Genomic DNA, 19,996 nt, shown 5'->3' on the forward strand with positions numbered 1-19,996 from the left:
GCTGGTGCTCCTTTTTCACGCGCCCACATCTTATTAAATATATATTAGCGTATATAATGCATCACATAATATTAATAGTAGCAATAATTGTTAGTGTGTATTTTATTTGACAAGGAGTGACGCACAGGGTGGGGTCCTATTACCAGGTCACACCCCTGTCCTCAGGGTCGGCAGTGGGTGGGCCGGGCCAAAGCCAGGAGCTGGGAGCTCCGCCCAGGTTCCCCATGTGGGTGGCAGGAACCCAAGGACTGGAGCCCTCGCCGCGGCCCCAGGGGTCTGCGTGAGCGCCGAGCTGTAGCCAGGAGCGGAGCTGGGCGCTGCGCCCGGCCCTGCAGTGTGCGACGTGGGCGTCTGCTCGCCCCGTTGACCTTCGTAGTTGCTCTCTGCGTTCTGGTCTCCTCAGATTCCCGGTGCTCACTGTGCATCTTCTGTCCCGGCCCTAAGATCCGCCATTTCTTCTGGGAGCCCCACTTGTATGTCCACGTTGGAAATTGAGCCCCGTTAAATCCCCTGAGGTTGCGTGGGCCCAGTGAGGCTCATCTGGGCCACGTTCAGACAGAGAGGGTCTCACTCGACCCCGCGGCGATCTTGTGCACTGGTTGCACGTCCATTTCACAGATGAGGAAGCTGAGGTCCAGGACCGGCCTGGGGTCCTGGTGGGGGGTGGGGCAGGACGTGACCACGAGAGCCAGGTGCCGGTGCCACCGTCTCGGGGTCTGCCTCTTACCTCATGGCATCAGGGCATGAGATTGGAGTGTTCCCGGGGACGTGGGGCTCGGAGCCAGGTGCCCCAGGTGAGGGCAGCGCCATGGCCACAGGCAGCCAGAGGGGAGGGGGCTGTGAGCATCGAGATGGACATGGAGGTGTGCAGGGCAGTTGGGGGGAAGGTTCTGAGACAGCCTGCGGGTGGGGCCCCGGGGCCCGTCCTGAGTGCAGAGGGGCGGGCTGGGTTTCATGAGAATCACAGGAATGTAAGATCTTTGGACAGAATTGGGGAAACAAACAGAGCTCACCAAGAAGTTTTTAAAAAAGATTGATTTATTTATCTGAAAGGCAGAGCTACAGAGAGGCAGGGGGGCGGTGTTGGGGAAGAGAAGGGAGAGAAGGGAGAGAAGGGGAGAGAGGGGGAGAGAGAGGGAGAGGCCTTCCATCTGCTGGTTCACTCCCCAGATGGCTGCAACGGCAAGTGTGCCGATCTGAAGCCAGGAGCTGCTGGGTGTCCCACGTGGGTGCAGGCTTGGGCCATCTTCTACTGCTTTCCCAGGCCATAGCAGAGAGCTGGATTGGAAGAGGAGCAGTCAGGACTTGAACTGGTGCCCATATGGGATGACGGCACTGCAGGCGGAGGCCTTACCTGCTGTGCCAGAGCACTGGCCGTGTTTTTTTGTTTTTAAGATTTTGTTTGAGAGGCAGAGTCACTGAGGGAAGGAGAGACAAAGGTCACCCATCCGCTGGTTTACTCCTCAAATGGCCACAATCGCTGGGACTGAGCCAGGAGCTACGTCTGAGTCTCTCCTGTGGGTGCACGGGCCCAAGGACTTGGGCCATCTGCTACTGCTTTCCCAGGCCACAGCAGGGAGCTGGGTCAGAAGTAGAGCAGCCAGACTTGAACCGGCGCCCATATTGGATGCTGGCGCCACAGGCAGAGGATTAACCTACACCCCAGTGCCGACCTCCACAAAAAGTGTGTTTAGTGGCAATTGTAGGGGCATGCGTTCGGTGCCGCAGCCAGGATTCCGCTTAGGGCGCCTGCACCCCGCATGCAGTGCCTGGTTGAGTCCCGGCTCCACTTCTCATCCAGCTCCCAGCTAATGCAGACGCTGGGAGGCAGCAGTGATGGCTCAGTGGTTGGGTCCCTGCCCCCCATGTGGGAGACCTGGATGGAGTTCCTGGGTCCCAGCGGTGACCTGGCCCAGCCTCTCGTGTTGGGGGCGTTTGGGGGAGAGAACCTGCGAATGAAAGATCTTTGACTCTCTGTCTTCGAAATAAAATTCAAAAGTAAAAATTGGTACCCAGTTGTCACTCCGTTAGTTACCTGTTGCTGCATAATAAGGTATGCCAATGAGAGGATTAAAATGATGACGTGTGTCATCTGACTGTTGCCGTGGGCTGGGAGGGCAGGTGCAGCGTAGCCAGTTCCCCCAGCTCAGGGGGCACAGGCTGGGTCAGAGGCAGCAGTCACTTTGTGGGGGGAGGATGGGCTGATGGCCCCAGATCCTTGCTGGCTGCTGTCTGGGTCCACTCCCAGCCCTTGCCACAGGGGTCTCTGCAGTGTGGCTACCTGCCCTCTCGGAGCCAGTGACGAGAGAGAGAGAGGAGAGGGCCAGAGAGAGCCAGCACTGGGTGGAGCGACAGCCACTAGTGCTATACCCGAGTCTCAGAAGTGACACCTGTCACTCGGGCCGGCTCCGCCTCCAAGGGAGTGAATTACCAGGTCTGGCCGTGGCCGGTGGGAGCGGGATGCATCACGGTGTGGTGGGGATCAACCGGAGGGAGCTGCCTGCCCAGCTGTGCAAAAAACGGTGCCCCTGCCAACGCCACGGCACCTGCGCACCAGGTGCGCTGTACAGCAGATCACGCCCCGACCAGCGCCGCCAAGCGTTCCTGCTCACGGCAGTGCAGGGAGGCGTGGTTGCACCCCTGTCCAGATAAGCAGAGGGGGCTGGGGGGGGGGGGCAGAGACTCGCTCAGGGTCACCCAGCTTGTGATGGGTAGAACTAAATGCCAACTCAAGCTCGGGTCCTGAGAGCAGCTGTGGTGTTTCTCCAACTTTGGCCCCCAGAACCCCCTACCCCAGCGTCACCTGGGAGCCTTGGCTGAGAGCCAGGTTTGCTCGCAGACTGGAGCTGAGGCAGGCAGGGCCTGGGAACCAGCATTTGAGGCTCACACGTGAGAGGTGGGCTTGGGCCTCGGGCTCTGGAGGGCATGGGGGTGTCAGGGTGTCTGATGTGGGGGTCGAGGGAAGGGTGCCATTTCTGGGAGTTCACGGTCACCGCTGGGGTCCTGGAAGCCGAAGAGGTGGAGAGCGAGATGTGCAGGGCTGGGCTTGGCATGGTGCCTGCGCGTCGGGAACCCTTGACACGTGAGAGCTGTGACTTTCATTAACGTTATTAATGAGCATTAATGATAATTAACAACTCGTTAATATTCCAGTGCAGCAGAAGGTGGGCTTAGTGCAACACCGCTTCAGGGAAGAGGTTTGGATTGTTGCCGTCGGCTGCTTCGGTGGCTTAGAAAGACGCCGTCTAACTGGGGACGCGTGCTGCTGTGCGTTGGGGGGGACGTGATCCATTTGGGTGCAGTGAGCAATGTTTGGGTCTGCTCCCCAGGGGCTCCTGCCTGGGACTCCGGGGTGTTCCTGGTCCCTCCTAGTGCCTTGGCCGTCAGCAGGGTCTGCTCGGGCCCCCAGGTGGGCAGGGGCCCTGGGCATGTGGCGCGGGGCCTGACTGGCGCTTTGTTCCCTGCAGATCAGGAGCGACACCTCGCAGATCCTGGAGGAAAACATCCCGCTCCTTAAGGCGAAGGTGACGGAGCTGCGTGGCATCTACGCCAAGGTGGACCAGCTGGAGGTGCGTCCAGGGCGGCGCGGGCCCTCGGAGGGAGCTTGGTCTGGGCCTCGCGCCCTGGTGGGCTGCGGGGGCTGACCTGTGTGGGGGCCGGCCCAGGGGCAAGGGAGAGGCTGGGGGGCGGTGGGGAAAGCAGGTCGGGGTCGAGTGGGTTTTGTTTTTTTTTTTTAAAGATGATGAATAAGAATTTGTTTCCAATGCTTAAATCGGGCTCCTTTACATAAAAATCCGAACTTGAAGCTTTTGACATTTCACAAGCTTTGGGGCTGGCATTGAGGTGTAGCGGGTAAAGCCGTCACTCAGGAAGCCAGCTGGTTAGAGTCCCAGCTGCTCCACTTCTGATCCACCTCCCTGCTAATGAGCTGGGAAACAGTGGAGGATGGCCCAAGTATCTGGGCCCTTGCACCCGTGTGGGCGGCCTGGAGGGAGCTCCTGGCTTCATCCTGGCCCAGCCATGGTTGTTACGGTCATTTGTGGGGTGAACCAGCAGATGGAAGACTCCTCTCTGTCTCTCCATGGCTCTGGAGCTCTGACTTTCAGATAAATCAATCAGTTGTTTAAAAAATTTTCAAAGCATTGGCCGGCGCCATGGCTCAACAGGCTAATCCTCCACCTTGCGGCGCCGGCACACCGGGTTCTAGTCCCGGTCGGGGCGCTGGATTCTGTCCCGGTTGCCCCTCTTCCAGGCCAGCTCTCTGCTGTGGCCAGGGAGTGCAGTGGAGGATGGCCCAAGTGCTTGGGCCCTGCACCCCATGGGAGACCAGGAGAAGCACCTGGCTCCTGCCATCGGATCAGCACGGTGTGCCGGCCGCAGCAGCCATTGGAGGGTGAACCAACGGCAAAAGGAAGACCTTTCTCTCTCTCTCTCTCTCACTGTCCACTCTGCCTGTCAAAAAAAAAAAAAAAATTTTTTTTTTTCAAAGCATTGATAGCCCTGGGCTGGTATTTCTTTAAACACTTTAGTCTGTTTATTTTTCAAGGTATAGATATCTAAAATTGCACACAGCTCAAGTATACGGTTCAGAGAATGTTTGCCTGTATCAACACCTGAGTGAGGATGGCTCGGATTGAGAGCTTCTCTGACCCTGGGCCACTTTCTCAGTAGACAGAGCCACCGTCAGCTGCCCCCAGGAGGCACCTGAGCTCGGGCTGGCGTCGTGGCCCAGGCAGTGTCGGCGTCCCATAGAGCACGGGCTTGAATCCTGCTCTGTTTCCTATCCAGCTCCCTGCTAATGGCCTGGGAAAGCAGCAGAAGATGGCCCAGGTACCTGGGCCCTGCACCCATGTGGGAGACCCGGATGGAGCTCCAGGCCCTGGCTTTGGCTTGGCCCAGCCTTGGCCGTTGTGGCCATTTGGAGAGTGAACCAGAAGATGGGAGATTCTCTCCTTGCCCTGACTCTGCGTGTGTGTGTGTGTGTGTGTGTTTATGTGTCTCACCCCCTCCTGCCTTCCAAATAAATGTCTTTTTTAAAAAAAAAATGTATATTTATGTATTTGAAAGGCAGAGAGAGAGAGAGAGAGAGAGAGAGATCTTCCATCTGCTGGTTCACTCCCCAAATGGCTGCAGTGGCTGGAGCTGATCTAGTCAAGCCAGGCGCTTCTTCCAGGTCTCCCACGTGGGTGCAGGGGCCTGAGGACTTGGGCCATCTTCTGCTTTCCCAGGCCATTAGCAGGGATGGATCAGAAGTGGAGCAGCCAGGACTTGAACTGGCACCCATATGGGAATGCCGGCATCACAGGCAGTGGCTTTACCTGCTACACCACGATGTCAGCCCCCACATAAATAAATCTTATATAAAAAAAAATCCCCTGGCTCTCCAGCCTACCACACTCCCCACCATGCCTTGTTGCCTCCCTGATGACGTATCACCCTGGCCGTTGAGATGAGATGTGCAGCACATCCTGTCCTGGCTACACGGCAAGGCCAGTGTCCTGGCTGTCCTTGTCCCCCCACCCCGGGCAGGAGCCTGAGTCACAGTGGGAGTGACGTGAATCCTGGGGCCCTTGGCTTGGGCTCCCGGCACCTTGCATGGTGAGGCAGCAAACAGGGCCGCACGGCGTCAGTGGAGAATTAACATTCTAGTCGCCGAGAGCGAGGCCCAGATGGAGCCAGAGCCTTGCCCTTGGATTAGCTGATTCATTGGAATTTTATTGCGTGTACTGGGAAGGGGGGAGAAGCCAAGGACACACAGCCTGGGTGCTGCCCCGCCGGGCTGCCGCGGCTCCCGTCCTAGTGTGTGGTCTTTGGACACCTCTTGAGGGCCTACTGTGCGCCCCCACGGGGCTGTCAAAGTGGCACGGCAGAGAGGCCAGGGTCGCATTCCTGCCGGCAGCGGTGGTGTTCTGTCGCCGCCGTCACAAATGACCACAGGCTCAGTGGCTGCAAATCGCGTGCGATGATTCTTGTCCGTCACTGGAGGTGCCACGCGAGGCCACCTGGGAATGTCAGCAGGGCTGTTGGCTCTGGGCGAGAGCCTGTCTCTTGGCCTTGTCCCCCTTCGGAGAGGCTGTCTGCCCTCCTCAGCTCCCTGTCCCCTTCCTGTCGCTCCCGATGCTGACCCCACCCCCTCTCTGGACCCTCGTGATTCCTTCGGGTCCCCCAGGTAGGCAGGCAGAGTCTCCCACCTCCAGCTCCCTAACCGAATGCCATCGCCACCTCCCTTAGCCGAGTGAGGCGACATGCTTGCGTGTCTCGGCCCTGGGGTGTGAATGTCTCTGCTGAGCAGTCACCACGGCGCGCGCCCTGGAGGACGCATGGCCGTGGCTGCGGCGGGCTCCGAGGTGGCAGGGTCTTGGGTTGTGGGACGATTCTGGGTGGCCAGATTTCCGGGGCAGAGGGGGTGTGACCTGAGGGCGGCTGGGGAGAGCGGCAGCAGGAACTTGTCATCTCGGTCTTGCTGGCCAAGGTCAGGTTTGGGCCTCGATCCCGAGGGCCAGGAAGGCGGTGCTGCCCAGTGGGTAGGGGCTGTCGTGGGGTGTCCTGTGTGCTATAGGAGGCAGGACTGACCGCTAGCTGCCATCTCTTGGTTATCTGTCAACCCCCTCCCCTGCTGCTCCCCAGGTGTCTCCCCCCAGGCACAGACTCGCTGCCTCCCAGTCCTATGGCCCAGGTACGAATCCTGGTGCAGTCTCTTCTATGGGTGACCCCTACCAGAGCCAGTGCTGGGGTTACAGGAGTGAGGGTCTTGCACTGCATCCCAATGGCAGTCGACAAACGTTGGTTGAATTCTGGGCTCCCCTGGGATGGGGGCTGGGAACACCCCCGAGGGGGAGCGTGGGAGGAGGCAGCAGGTGCGGGAGGCGGCCTAAGAGAGGACTGAGATGTGTGCAGCGGCCTGGGGCAGACAAGCTCATGCAAAGGCCCCTCGGGCACTGGGAGCAGGTGCGGAGCTCAGGGCCCAGGGCCTGGGATGAGTGGGCTGCATACAGGCTCACGTCATGGGGCTGAGACCCCGTCCTGAGAACCACAGGACCCATCCAAGGAATCGCGGATGCTGTTCCCTCCCCCGGACCCCAAAGTCCACCTTGGTGACAGTGGTCCCTTTATCCCTGCTGTCACATTCCGTGGCTTCAAGCCCGGCAGTCACGCACGGTCCAAAAACGGGAGACAACGAAACAGCTGAGGTTGGTGGCTTTGACAGGAAAGAGGTTTACTTAGCCCACGGTGGCGGAGGCCAAGGACCTGCACCTGCCAGCGGCCTTCTTGCTGGCAGAATCCCCGGGAGGCACAGGGCGTCACATGGAGGGAGCCACGGATAACACGTGTGTCTCCGGTGTAGTCTTTTTTTCATTTTGTTAGAGATGGCGAGAGAGCTTCCATCTGCAGGTCCACTCCCCAGATGCCCAAGAGCCAGGGTGAGACCAAGAGCTGGGAACTCCATCCGGGTCTTCCCTGGGGTTGGCAGGAGCCCGAGTTCTTGAGCCGTCGCCTGCTGCCTCCCAGGCGGATTAACAGGGAGCTGGGTCAGGAGCAGAGGAGCCAGGACAAATCGGGCACTTTGATGTGGATGCTGTGCCAAGCCCCGCCCCCTCTCCCTCTTCTGACAAAGCCCGGATTCGGCCTTGGGGACTCCACCCTGACTCCCTTCAAACTCATCGCCTCCCAGAAGCCCCACAGGCAGATCGGGGTCCCTCGGCGGGGATTCTTGGCGGGGATTCAGACAGGAAGCCGTGCGGGCGTCCCTAACCGTGGCCCGGCCACAGCCCTCCCTCTGTTAATGCAACCTGGGGGAGCTGCGTTCCTCCCCTAGCCAGGGGCTCCCAGAGCCCTGCACCTAAGCCCTCGCTTCCGTCCCTCAAGGCAGGGCCCAAGGTGTAAGCCACCGTGGCTGGTCAGGAGATTCGCCCGCGGTCACCCAGGCCGGAAGAGAGAGCAGGCCACAGGGTGTGTACGCCCCGCACTGGGCGTCGGCCCCCTTTCTGGACAGCCCCGGAGGCCTTGGGCAGAGGGTTTAGTTCCCAGGACTCAGAGATGTGCCTTCAATCCGCCGCCCCGGCCTGATTACAAATCGGGTGTATTTGCCATGAAAAGTTTCAAAATCGCCACCCTTCCCTCGCCAGCCTCAGGGCGGCTAAGCTGAGCCGGCCACCACCCCCTGGCCATCCCTGGCTGTCCCCTGCCACCCGGCCCTGAGTCGGGGCTGCGGGCCTGGCCGGGTGTTGGCTGTTCCCGGCTGCAGCTTGGCTGGGCTGCCAGGCGGGCTGGGACGCGGCAGGCGCATTCCCCACGGCACCCACCACGTGGCCCTTCCACAGCGAGTGTAAAATTGGAATCGGCTGCAGAAAGGGGAGCTCAGCCATCGTCTCTGGCACAGGCCGGGCCAGGCCTCCGTGCTCCAGGGCCCGGGTCCTGGCCAGGGGACAGTGTGCCAGGCCGTGTGTCCCCCACCCCCACCACACAGCAGCCCGGGAGCCACAGCACAGCCGATCCTGCCGTTGTCAATTCAGCCTGTGTCTTTTTGCTCATTCACTCATTCATTCGCCCATTCTCCCGTGTGCGCGTGCGTACAGCCACCGTCCAGACGGACCCCTTCCTTGCACCAGGGCCCTGGCCTGTGAACCAGGTGCAGCGAGGGCCGTGGGGACCAGGAAACTGGGGGCACCACGGTGACCTGGGCCTGGTTAGGGCATCTCGGAGGAGGAGACAGTTGACCCAGGGTCTGAAAGACAAGCGTGGCCGCCCCATCATGGCAAAGGATGCTGGAGGCAGCCGGAGGGCGGGTGCTGAGGCCCTGTGTTGAGTGAGGGCCAGGGAGCGTGTGGGATGCAGAGGTGCGGGCAGGGCCAGGTGGCGGGAGGCCCGCGAGGTGGTGCCCGTCAGGTACGGCGCTGTGGTCGCCACTTGCAGGGGCCTCAGCTGTGTGCTGACAAGAGACACCCAGTGGAGGCTGCTGTTCCATATCTTCCTGGGCCTGCATGGCTTTTTTATTTTTATTTTTTAAGGTTTATTTATTTGAGAAGCAGAACTAGAAAGAGAGAAAGTCTTCCATCCACTGGTTCACTCCCCAAATGGCCGCAATGGCTGGAGCTCAGCCAATCCGAAGCCAGGAGCTAGGAGCTTCTTCCAGGTCTCCCATGCAGGTGCAGGGGCCCAAGGACTTGTGCCATCTTCTACTGCTTTCCCAGGCCACAGCAGAGAGCTGGATTGGAAGTGGAGCAGCTGGGACTCGAACCGGCGCCCATATGGGAGGCCAGCACTGCAGGCAGAGGCTTATCCTACACGGCGCTGGCCCCAGTATTTTTTTTTAATTGCTGACACTAACTGAAAAAACGTGGAGATTTTGCATAAAACCTGAGTGTTCTTTTCTTTTGCTTTTTAAAAAAGATTTACTCGAAAGGCATAGTTACAGAGAGAGAGACAAGATCCATCTGCTGGTTCACTCCCCAAATGGCCTCAACAGCGAGAGCTGTGCCAATCCAAAGCCAGGAGCCTCTTCTTGGTCTCTCATGTGAGGGCAGGGGCCCGAGCACCTGGGCCATCTTCCGCTGCTTTTCCCAGTCTATTAGCAGGGAGCTGGGTTGGAAGTGGAGCAGCCAGGGCTTGAACCGGAGTCCATATGGGATGCCGGCATGGCAGGCGGATGCTTAACCTGCTATGCCACAGAGCCAGTCCCTTTTTCTTTGTTTTTAAAGTGATAGTGACTGACATTCAGTGAGCTGGTTAATATGTGCTAAGCACTTCACTTACTTAGCAAGTTTGGTGGTGTCGTCCCCAATTTACAGATAAGAAAACTGGGGCCAGCAGAAAATTCGCGCGCACACACACACACACACACCAGTACGTGGTAGTGTCACCAAGGAAAGGCCGTGGAAGCTGTGGGGTTCTTGTCTTCACACAAGAAAGAATTCAGGCGTGAGACAGAGAGCGGGGTGATAAGGCTTTATTGGGGACAGGGCGTCTGTCAGAGCAGAAGGGACAGAGAGCGCCCGGTCACTCGGACTAGGGAGAGTGAGGTTGCATGGTTGAGTGGAGAGAGTACACCTGGCCAGGCCAGGCGGGCGGCTCAGCAGAGGCAGAGGGCTGAGCGCGCAGTCTGTTTGGATTCCCTGGGTTTTAGGGAGTCTGCTTACCCACCTCCCCTCTCCTCCAGGACAAAGGATGGGGAGTCTTGGCGGAAGGGTTTGGTGGGAGAAAATTGGCAAATTCCTCCCCAGATTTGCTGGGGCCGGGCAGAGCAGAGGGGCTTCCTTTAGGGCGGCTGAGAGGTTGTATTGCCCATGTCATCAGGTCAGGGAACCCATCTGGTCCTGAGGAGAGAGATTCTCCTGGGAGCTTTCCTTTGCACGCACACACACACACATGGAATTTCTGGCTTCCTACCTAACAGTAGGACCTGGATTCTCAGAGATGTGGGCTCCAGAGTTTCTTTGTTTAAATTGGAAGCTGAGCAGCCCCCTGGGGCCTGGACCACCTGGTCTCGCCCACCTCAGTCCCCACCTCGGTCCCCGCCGAGCCCCTTCACCTGCTTGTTTATGGAAAGCGAGCATCGGGGCAATTTCTAAAGACTCTGTGTTTTCAATACAGAGAGCTTGGAGCAATGGGTGGGGGTGCCTGGGGTACCTCTTCCGCTTCCTGGCTGTGTGGCCCTGGGCTGTCACTCAACCTCTCTGAGCCTTGAGTGTTCTATTCTGAAAGACAGAGTGAGGGACTCGGCCAGGCCGTCCCTGGGAGCTGGGACTGTGGACGGGCCGAGGGGCGCCCGCGGAGTAGGGTGCGGGGTGGACGGCAGCGCCCCCGGGGCCTGGGCAGGACGGTGCCCCGGCCATGGCCTGTGTGGCCTCATGTCCTCTGTGTCTCTGCCAGGCCTTTGTCAAGATGGTCGGGCACCACGTCGCCTTCCTGGAGGCCCACGTGCTTCAGGCTGAGCGGGACCACGGGGCCTTCCCCCAGGCCCTGCGGAGGTGGCTGGGCGCCGCGGGGCTCCCCTCCTTCAGAAACGTGAGTATGCAGCCCCCCAAGGGGCGGGGCCTCTCCCCGTCCCTGCCCCAGCCCCGCCCCAGGCCCCAGCCTCTGGAGAAGCAGCAATGGGGGCGGGGCACCGTGGGCGGAGCCAGCTGCCTGTGACTGTTCATACTAATCCCCCACTCATTGAGCACCTACTGTTTGCCAAAGTCCATGGTCCTCGGGGCTACCGCCCTCCCGTCCATCCTCGCATACCTAAGCACCCTGGCCAGGGTCTCGGCCAGGTCCTTGTGGCGTGAGTCAGCCCCCAGCTGACCGGAGGAGCCAGGCAGGTGGAGCGGGCGTCCGGGCTGCTCGCGACCCTCTGTGGCCGGCAGAAGCCTCTCCTTCCCACGTCTCCTCTGCTCTCTGGGGGTCCCTGTGCCCCCCACCCCGGGGACCGCTGTGTCCCTTTTGCTGATGGAAAGCGGAGGCCACGTGGAGCCTGCGCTGGAGACCTTCGTTGTTCAGGGCGCACCTGTCGCCCAGCCCTGACCTGCTGATCCCCGTGTCCCAGGGACATGGGCACTGTCTGGGGCCATTTTGGCTGTCACCGCTGGGGGTGGGCGTCATCTGGTGGGGGAGCCCTCGGGCTAGTGAACACCCTACGCTGCCCGGCAGGTGCGGGGCGCAGCGGGTTGAGCTGCCTCCTGGGAGCCCTGCAGCCCACATCAGAGAGCTTCGGTTCGAGTCCCTCTTCTGCTTCCGCTGATGCACAGCCTGGCGGGCAGCGCGTGTCGGCTCGGGTAGGGGGGTCCCTGCCATTCAGGGGCTTGGCCCAGCCCTGGCTGTTACGGATGTTTGGGGAGTGAACCAGCAGGTGGAAGAGTGCGTGCGCGCGCTCTCTGTCTCTGTCTCTCTCTGTCTTTCTAATTTGTAGGGGAAAAAATTTTTTAAAAATCCTACAGTGGCAGGCCAACCCCTCCCCCTCGCCCTGATGATCCGGCTGCAGGTGGTGGCCCTGCTGAGTCCTGGCTCGGGGCTTGGTGATTAGTCAGGTGTACATCAGGCCCCGGCACAGTGCTGCTACCTGGCACTAAGTTCTCTCCGAAGTCTCCTGAGGAAACTGCTTTTGCCATTGCCCCATTTTACAGCTAAGGAGACCGAGGCTCAGGGAGATAAAGGGGCCCAGCGCCCCCAGCACCTGTCCTGCCTCTGACATGGCCTCCTCTGCTGTGTGCCTCCATGACCCCATGGTCCCCACTTCTCACACCCACATGGCTGCTGTCTGTGTTCCGGGGGCCACGTTGGGCATTTGGTGCGCGTGGACTTCTTGCTTTTCCCGGTGGTCTGTGCGCTGGGCGGTGACGTCATCCCGGGCAGCAGGGAACAGCTGGTGAATTCTGCAGTCTGTGGTGGTGCTCAGGACAGGCTGGACCGCGTGGCGTGCTTTATCTGAGACGTGGGTGTTTGGCCGTGTGCCGTCCACTCTGGCCCCGCCTCCCTCTTTTCTCGCTGGCAGCATGGGCTGCTCTGCTGCCTGCCTGCAGGTGAGCGGTTGATCTAAGGCCAGGGAGGCACTCTTATTGATACCATAGAGCCCAAACGAATGCCACCCCCTATGAGAAGCCTTCTGGGATTTCCTCTGTCCGGGCAAACGCAAGCTCTCCACCTTCCTTTTGTTTTGTTTCTTGATTTTTGGAATTTATTTGAGAGGCAGAGAGATAGAAGGATCTCTCATCCACTTTCTCACTCCCCAAATGCTCACACTGCCTGGGGCTGGGCCAGGCCAAAGCCAGGAGCTGGGAACTCCGTGCGCGTCTCCCATGCAGGTGGCAGGGGCCCAGGTACCTGAGCCGTGACCCCCCCCCCCAGGACTGTCTGCTGCCACCCACAGTGAAGTCGCCACTGCTTCCTTTGTGTCCCCGCTAGAGTTAGGTGGCCCGGGGCTCCGGCTTCTGCCCGCTGATGGCTTTCAAAGGACAGGGCCCTGTGGTCACTGTGGCCACATCAAGGATGCCAACAGTGGGTGCTGCCCTCTGCCCTCTGCCCTCTGCCCTCTGCCCCTTTGTCTGAGCTGCACGGTTGTCCTGAGATGGGGCCTCGGGGGGTGAGAGTCGCTGCCTGGGGTCAGGCCTGCAGCGGGGTTTCCTACACCGGCCCCCGCCTGCCGCTGCAGGATACCCCGGCCACAGGTGCCGGCAGGGCAGGCTGGGGCCCGCGCTCTCGGCTGCCGCAGACGCCGGGCTGTGCTGAGCCTTGCAGAGGCCCCCGGCCTGCCTACCTGCGGTGACTTGTTCCAGGAAGTGCGTCCCGGCCTGCGCTGGTGAGTCATCCCGCTACCCGGGCTGTTGATCTTGGCCCCACGAGGGCTTTGTCCGGGGGAGGTGGCACAGGTGCATGTGTGCACACGCGTGCACAGCCCTATGGTTTCCTGGGCTGCAGCTGCTCTCGGCTGGAGGGGCCTCCTGGAATCCCGATTGCCCCGGCTCACTCTGGGGCCAAGTCTGCAGGCGGCTCCCCCACCCCTTCCCTGCCCTGTGAGGTCAGCCTGGTCCTTGTCGCGCTTCTACAGATCGGGAAACTGAGGCACTGGGGGTTAAACAGCTTGCCCCTCGGTGGTGGTGTTGGGATTGGAACCTGTGCTGGGCACAGGCTGGCACTCGGCCCCTGCCGTGTCGCTGCGTGCCCTGTGTGTCCCCGGTGTCCCCAGTGTCTGCCGCCTGGGGGAGGCAGTCCTGGCGGGCACCCAGATGGCCGTTTCTGGGTTTCCCCAATGCTGGGGCTTTGTGCCACCTCATTTCAGTTCCCCTGAGCGACTGCCTGGGGTGGACGCTTTGGTCCACCTCCGAGAGGCGGGGGTTCTGAGGCAGGAGCGACACCCAGCCCTTGTCTGGGCTTCCTGGCGCTTTGCCTAGACCTGCAGGGCCCACGAGGCTGGGGTTTTGCTCTGCTCTTTCCCCCAGGACCCGCTTGCCCCTGTGGGGGGTGGCCAGCGCTTCCCCAACACAGGCAGCCAGGACGCTGGTCAGAGCTGCCCCGGGGCTGCCTGCTCCTGGAACCCCAGGTTCCTTGTCCCTGGCCCAGCGCCTGTCTGCAGAGCAGAGGCCTGGGGCAGGCCAGCCCTGTGGGAACGTTGGTGTGGAGTCCTGTGCCTGCAGGGCGGCCACGCCCTTTGTGGGGGCCCCGCCACTCCCCGCAACCCTCTGGGAAGTCACGGGAGTCATGGGGACACCCTCGTGGGGCCCAGGAGGGAGAGGCCACCGCCTTCAGCCCCTGCAGCCATGGAGGGGCCTTTTAGGGGGTGTTCCCGGCACCCCCCCTTCTCACGGGCTGGAGCAGCAGTCAGGCTCAGTCCCATGAGCCTCAGGGGCGTAGCTGTCAGCCGGCACGGGCACTGCCGCCTCCGTGAGAGGCTCTGCCTGGACAAACGGCCGCTCCAATGCGGTGGCGATGAGAGGGGGGAGAGAGCGGCATGGTGAAGGTGCTGGCTGTGGACACCTGCATCCCACACCTGGGCACCGGGCTCTGAGCCCTGGCTCTGGCTCCTGATCGCCACTTCCTGCTCGTGTGGACCGGGGAGGCAGCGGCGAGGGCTCGAGCGGCTGGGCTCCTGCCCCCCACGGGAGAGACCTGCGCCCCATGCCTGGCTCCTGGCTTCCTCTTGGCCCAGTGCTGGCCGCTGGGGGACTGGGAGAGTGAACCAGTGCTGGGGAGCTTGGTCTCTCTCTCAATAAATAAATACCAAGGAAAATATTGAGAAGTGATAAACAAGAAGAAAAGTTCTGGAACTCTCGGAAGGAGGCTCCTGGCCCAGGGTTTAAGGGCACTGGGGGGTCTGGAGAGCCAGCCTCGCTCCCACCTCATGGAGTGGCCAGGATGGGGCCAGCCACCTGCCCAGGGCAGGGCGGTCGGTGTGGGAGGGGGCACAGAGCCAGCCCTGCCATCCTCCTCCCCACCTCCGTCCTCCTCCCCCCTCCATCCTCCTCCCCCCTCTGTCCTCCCCCCTCTGTCCTCCCCCCTCTGTCCTCCCCCCCCATCTTCCTCCCCCCATCCTCCTCCCCCCTCCATCCTCCCCACCTCCGTCCTCCTCCCCCCTCCATCCTCCTCCCCCGGTCCTCCCCCCCTCCGTCCTCCTGCCCCCTCCGTCCTCCTCCCCCCCGTCCTCCCCCCCGTGCTCCCTCCCGTCTTCCCCCCCTCTGTCCTCCTCCTCCTTCCGTCCTCCTCCTCCCCTCCATCCTCCCCCCTCCGTCCTCCTCCCCCCTCCGTCCTCCTCCCCCCTTCGATCCTCCTCCCCCCTCCATCCTGCCCTCCTCCGTTCTCCTCCCCCCCCGTCCTCCTCCCCCCTTCGATCCTCCTCCCCCCTCCATCCTGCCCCCCTCCGTTCTCCTCCCCCCTCCGTCCTCCTCCCCCTCTGTCCTCCTCCCCCCTCCATCCTCCTCCCCTCTCCATCCTCCTCCCCCCTTCGATCCTCCTCCCCCCCTCCATCCTGCCCCCCTCCGTTCTCCTCCCCCCCTCCGTCCTCCTCCCCCTCTGTCCTCCTCCCCCCTCCATCCTCCTCCCCTCTCCATCCTCCTCCCCCCTTCGATCCTCCTCCCCCCCTCCATCCTGCCCCCCTCCGTTCTCCTCCCCCCTCCGTCCTCCTCCCCCTCTGTCCTCCTCCCCCCTCCATCCTCCTCCCCTCTCCATCCTCCTCCCCCCTTCGATCCTCCTCCCCCCTCCATCCTGCCCCCCTCCGTTCTCCTCCCCCCCTCCGTCCTCCTCCCCCTCTGTCCTCCTCCCCCCTCCATCCTCCTCCCCTCTCCATCCTCCTCCCCCCTTCGATCCTCCTCCCCCCCTCCATCCTGCCCCCCTCCGTTCTCCTCCCCCCCTGCGTCCTCCTCCCCCCTCTGTCCTCCTCCCCCCTCCATCCTCCTCCCCCCTCTGTCCTCCTCCCCCCTCCGTCCTCCTCTCCCCTCCATCCTCCTCCCCTCTCCGTCCTCCTCCCCTCTCCGTCCTCCTCCCCCTCTGTCCTCCTCCCCCCCTCCATCCTGCCCTCCTCCGTCCTCCTCCCCCCCTCCATCCTCCTCCCCCTCTGTCCTCCTCCCCCCTCCATCCTCCTCCCCTCTCCGTCCTCCTCCCCCCTTCGATCCTCCTCCCCCCCTCCATCCTGCCCCCCTCCGTTCTCCTCCCCCCCTGCGTCCTCCTCCCCCCTCTGTCCTCCTCCCCCCTCCATCCTCCTCCCCCCTCCATCCTCCTCCCCTCTCCGTCCTCCTCCCCCCTTCGATCCTCCTCCCCCCCTCCATCCTGCCCCCCTCCGTTCTCCTCCCCCCCCGCGTCCTCCTCCCCCCTCTGTCCTCCTCCCCCCTCCGTCCTGCTCCCCCCTCCATCCTCCTCCCCCCTCTGTCCTCCCCCCTCCGTCCTCCTCCCCCCTCCGACCTCCTCCCCCCTCCGTCCTCCTCCCCCCTCCGTCCTCCTCCCCCCCCTCCGTCCTCCTCCCCCCCCTCCGTCCTCCTCCCCCCTTCCGTCCTCCTCCCCTCCGCCCTTACAGCCTCCCCCAAGGCAGATGCCATTTTTGTTCCCACTGTGCAGGTGAGGATGTGAGGCAGAGAGCGGTTAAGTGATCTACGTGGTCACCTGGGTGGGCATGCAGAGGGTTTCTCGTCTGTGTCACGTGTCATCTCGTGAGAGAGCCCTGGGGTCTGTCTCAGGGAGCTCGTGTCTGGTGGGAGAACGGAGACGGCGACCAGATTCCAGGAAAATTCAGCCAAGAGCTGCTTCTCTGTCCGTCCTTTCAAGATTTATTTATTTACTTAACAGAGTTACACAGAGAAAGGGAGAGGGAGAGGGAGAGGGAGTTCCCTTCCATGTATCCATCTGCTGGTTCAGTACTCAAATGGCTGCAATGGCCAGGGCTGGGCCAGGCTGAAGCCAGGAGCTTGGAGCTTCATCTGGGTCTCCCTCACAGGTGCAGGGGCCCAAGTGCTTGGGCCATCTTCCGCTGCTTTCTCTGGTGCATTAGCAGGGAGCTGGATCAGAATGGAGCAGCTGGGACTCGAATCTCTGCTCACTTGTGTGGGATGCTGGCGCTGCAGGTGGAGGCTATACCTGTTGCACCACAACGCTGGCCCGAGAACTGTTTGTAAAGGGGGCCCTAGGCTGGCCTCGGTGGAAGGCCCCCTAATGTGCAGTCCGGAGTCGGGGGACAGGTGCTCACGGCAGGAGGGTCTGCGGGTGCGAAGCCGCTGGGTGTGACTGCGCCTTCTGCTCATGGAGTCGCGGTCCCGTGGGTGAGCCCGAGGGAGATGAGGGCAGGGGCAGTAGGGTCTCTCAGCCTGCAGGGGGTTTAACACTGCCCTGAAGGCGAGCGGGAGCCATGGTCGGGTGTAGAGCAGGGGAGTGCCGTGCTGGGCTGGCACTCGGGGTCCGCGGCGTCTTGCTGCTGTGGGGTAACGGGGGGCCGCCCGCCCCGCTGCAGGCTTCCCACCTAGGAGCGTGTCCTGCTTCCTGGGAACATCTCACGCGCGGAATGCTCACCGTGCAGGGTCTCAGGGCCCCTGGCCAGTCACTGAAGAGAGAAGAGGCCCCAGGTGAGGGGCTCAGGGCTCCTGGGCTGGTGTCTGGGAGACCCCGGAGACCCTGCCTGGGGGCGAGGCCGCCAGCCCAGCCCAGTGCCTGCCCTGGAAGTGGTTCCAGGCAGCGGGAAGGGAAAGCGAGGGACAGGGCCGGGGCCCCCAGGCGGAAGGCCAAAGCAGGTGGCCCAGAGGCGTGGAGCAGCTTTGCCGATTTGTTGTAAACCACTGTTTTCGCCTGAGCCGAAACATCTCGTCCGCAAGGGGTCATTTTGACTGATTTTTCCGAGGGGGAGCATTGTGGTGCTTTCCAAGGAAGACTCTTGGCTGATGTGAGAGCCAGCAGGGACCAACTCCCGCCTCCTGCGCATTGGGGAGGGCCTTTGGGCTGCCCGGTCCCCCTGTGCGTTTGCACCCGGGGCCAGCAGAGCCCTGGGGATGGCTTCAGGGGAGAGTGGAGCCTGGACACACAGGGCGCAAGTGCAGGCACCGGCAGAGAGAGGGAGAGAGGGAGAGAGGTCTTCCATCCACTGGTTCACTCCCCAAATGTCCGCAACAGCTGGAGCTGTGCCGATCCGGAGCCAGGAGCTTCCTCCAGGTCTCCCACTTGGGTGCAAGGGCCCAGGCACTTGGGCCATCTTCTACTGCTTTCCCAGGCCATAGCAGAGAGCTGGCTCGAAGAGCAGCAGCTGGGACTTGAACCGGTGCCCATAACTGATGCCAATGCTCCAGGCGATGGTTTTACCTGGTATGCCATGGCGCCGACCCTTAACCAGCATCTTAACCGCTAGACTGCCCACTGTCTCCATGGATACCTCCTGTAGTTGCTGGCATTTTAAAAAGCAAATTTCACGTAGGAATCTGTACTCTGTCTTCTCCTGGAAAAGCAAGGGTCTGGGTGCGCCACTGCCCAGCCTCTGTCTGGCCACGCCGCCGTGCTCAGCGCCTGCCCGGGGACATCCAGCGCACGGCGGGTGTTCAGGAGTCAACCCCGGACGTGCTGAAGGCGGCTGTGGCCCTTGCCAGCCTTGCTGGCTTCTCCAGTGGCAGCTCCAGGCAGAGAGCTGGGAGGAGGGAGGCGGTGGAGGCCGGGGGTGGAACTGCCTTGCCCGGGCCCCTGTAGGAGTCCGTGGTGCCAGGCTGGGCGTCCCTGCCCACCCTGTGCCCCCGGGCACCTCCCCTGTGCCTGCAGCAGCCCCTGGAGGGGGCGTGCTCTCAGCGGGGGAGGCAGAGTGAGACCCGAACACAGGGACAGGAGGTTCTGAGATGCAGCCCACGGCCAATGCCACCGAGACCTGCGGGGCTGCAGCCCCCTCGACTGGCTTATGGCTGTTCCTGGGCCCGCACCCCCGCCGGTTGGTCTCACTGGAAGTGCTTGGTGGCTGATGTTGGGGGAGGGACCGAGGGCTCTTGCCCGGCAGATTTGGGACCAACTAGTGTTTTTTAAGCATTGCATCTTTGCTAAGATTTTGGGGGTGAAAGGGGAGGAAGATCCTGAGATCATGCAGGTTTTTGGGGGTGCTGTTTGTTGAGAACTCCCTGGAAGGACCCCAACGTGTGGGCCACACCTGGCAATCCTTCCAACACTGTGCTACAACAGAATTGTGACCACAGTGACCACCCCATGCTCTGCCTATCAAGGCCCCATTGAGCCCAGCCATCCTTGGGGTGGGGGACACTGCCGGTGACCTTTGCACGTGTTGGCCCCCATGCCTGCTCCCTGTCTGGCAAGACTCTGGTCAGACGCCACCTCCGGGAAGCTGCCAGGGTTTCCCCAGGCAGTGTTCCTCTGGGCTGTCCACGGACTGGTTCATCTCGGGGAGTTGTCCACATGTCACCTGTGGCTCCCCTAGACTGCAGGTTTCTCCAGGGAAAGGAGGCATCTCCCCTGTGACCTGTGCCCCAGGAGCACCCACCTCCACGACCATGCAGGTGACAGCAGGTGTCCTGGGCTCGCTCTAAGGTGGCAGAGGATGCCTTACCTAGCTCCGCCCACTTCTGATGTAGGTGCTGTCCCCATCCCGACATTACAGGTGAGGAAACTCAGGCACCCAGGGCTGCCCCCCGCCTTTTCTTTTAAAGATTTATTTTTTGAAAGGCGGAGTTAGAGCTAGAGAGACCATCCACTCACTGGTTCACTCCCCAAATGGTCACAATGGCCAGGGCTGGGCCAGGCCAAAGCCAGGAGGAGCCAGGAGCTTCATCCGGGTCTCCCTCATGGGTGCAGGGGCCCAGGAACAGCTCATCTGCTGCTTTCCCAGCAGGAAGCTGGATGGGAAGTGGAGCAGCCGGGACTCGAACCATATGAGACGCCGGCACTGCAGGGCTGGCCCCTTTCAGCCCAGAGCCCCCCATTCTTCAAGCTCCAGGGGTCAGAACTCTAGAGCTCCTTGGGGTGAGGTCGGGGCCCTGAGGGAGGCAAAGTGGCCGGGTGGGGACTTGGGCAGCGGGACAGGCAGATGCGCCCCACACCAGGCGGAGACACAGACCCAGAGTGG

General features: G+C 61.8%; 1 protein-coding gene across 1 annotated transcript in view; it reads left to right on the plus strand.

Moving 5' to 3' along the window:
• BCAS4 (breast carcinoma amplified sequence 4) overlaps positions 1-19,996 on the plus strand; it is a 56,962-nt gene that overhangs the window by 19,461 nt on the left and 17,505 nt on the right. The window contains exons 3-4 of the mRNA XM_062204362.1: positions 3,468-3,569; positions 10,870-11,004. Coding sequence (XP_062060346.1) covers positions 3,468-3,569; positions 10,870-11,004 — 237 coding nt within the window. The remainder of the gene's footprint in view (positions 1-3,467; positions 3,570-10,869; positions 11,005-19,996) is intronic.

Source organism: Lepus europaeus, chromosome 10, assembly GCF_033115175.1.
Source record: "Lepus europaeus isolate LE1 chromosome 10, mLepTim1.pri, whole genome shotgun sequence".
NCBI lineage: Eukaryota > Metazoa > Chordata > Mammalia > Lagomorpha > Leporidae > Lepus > Lepus europaeus.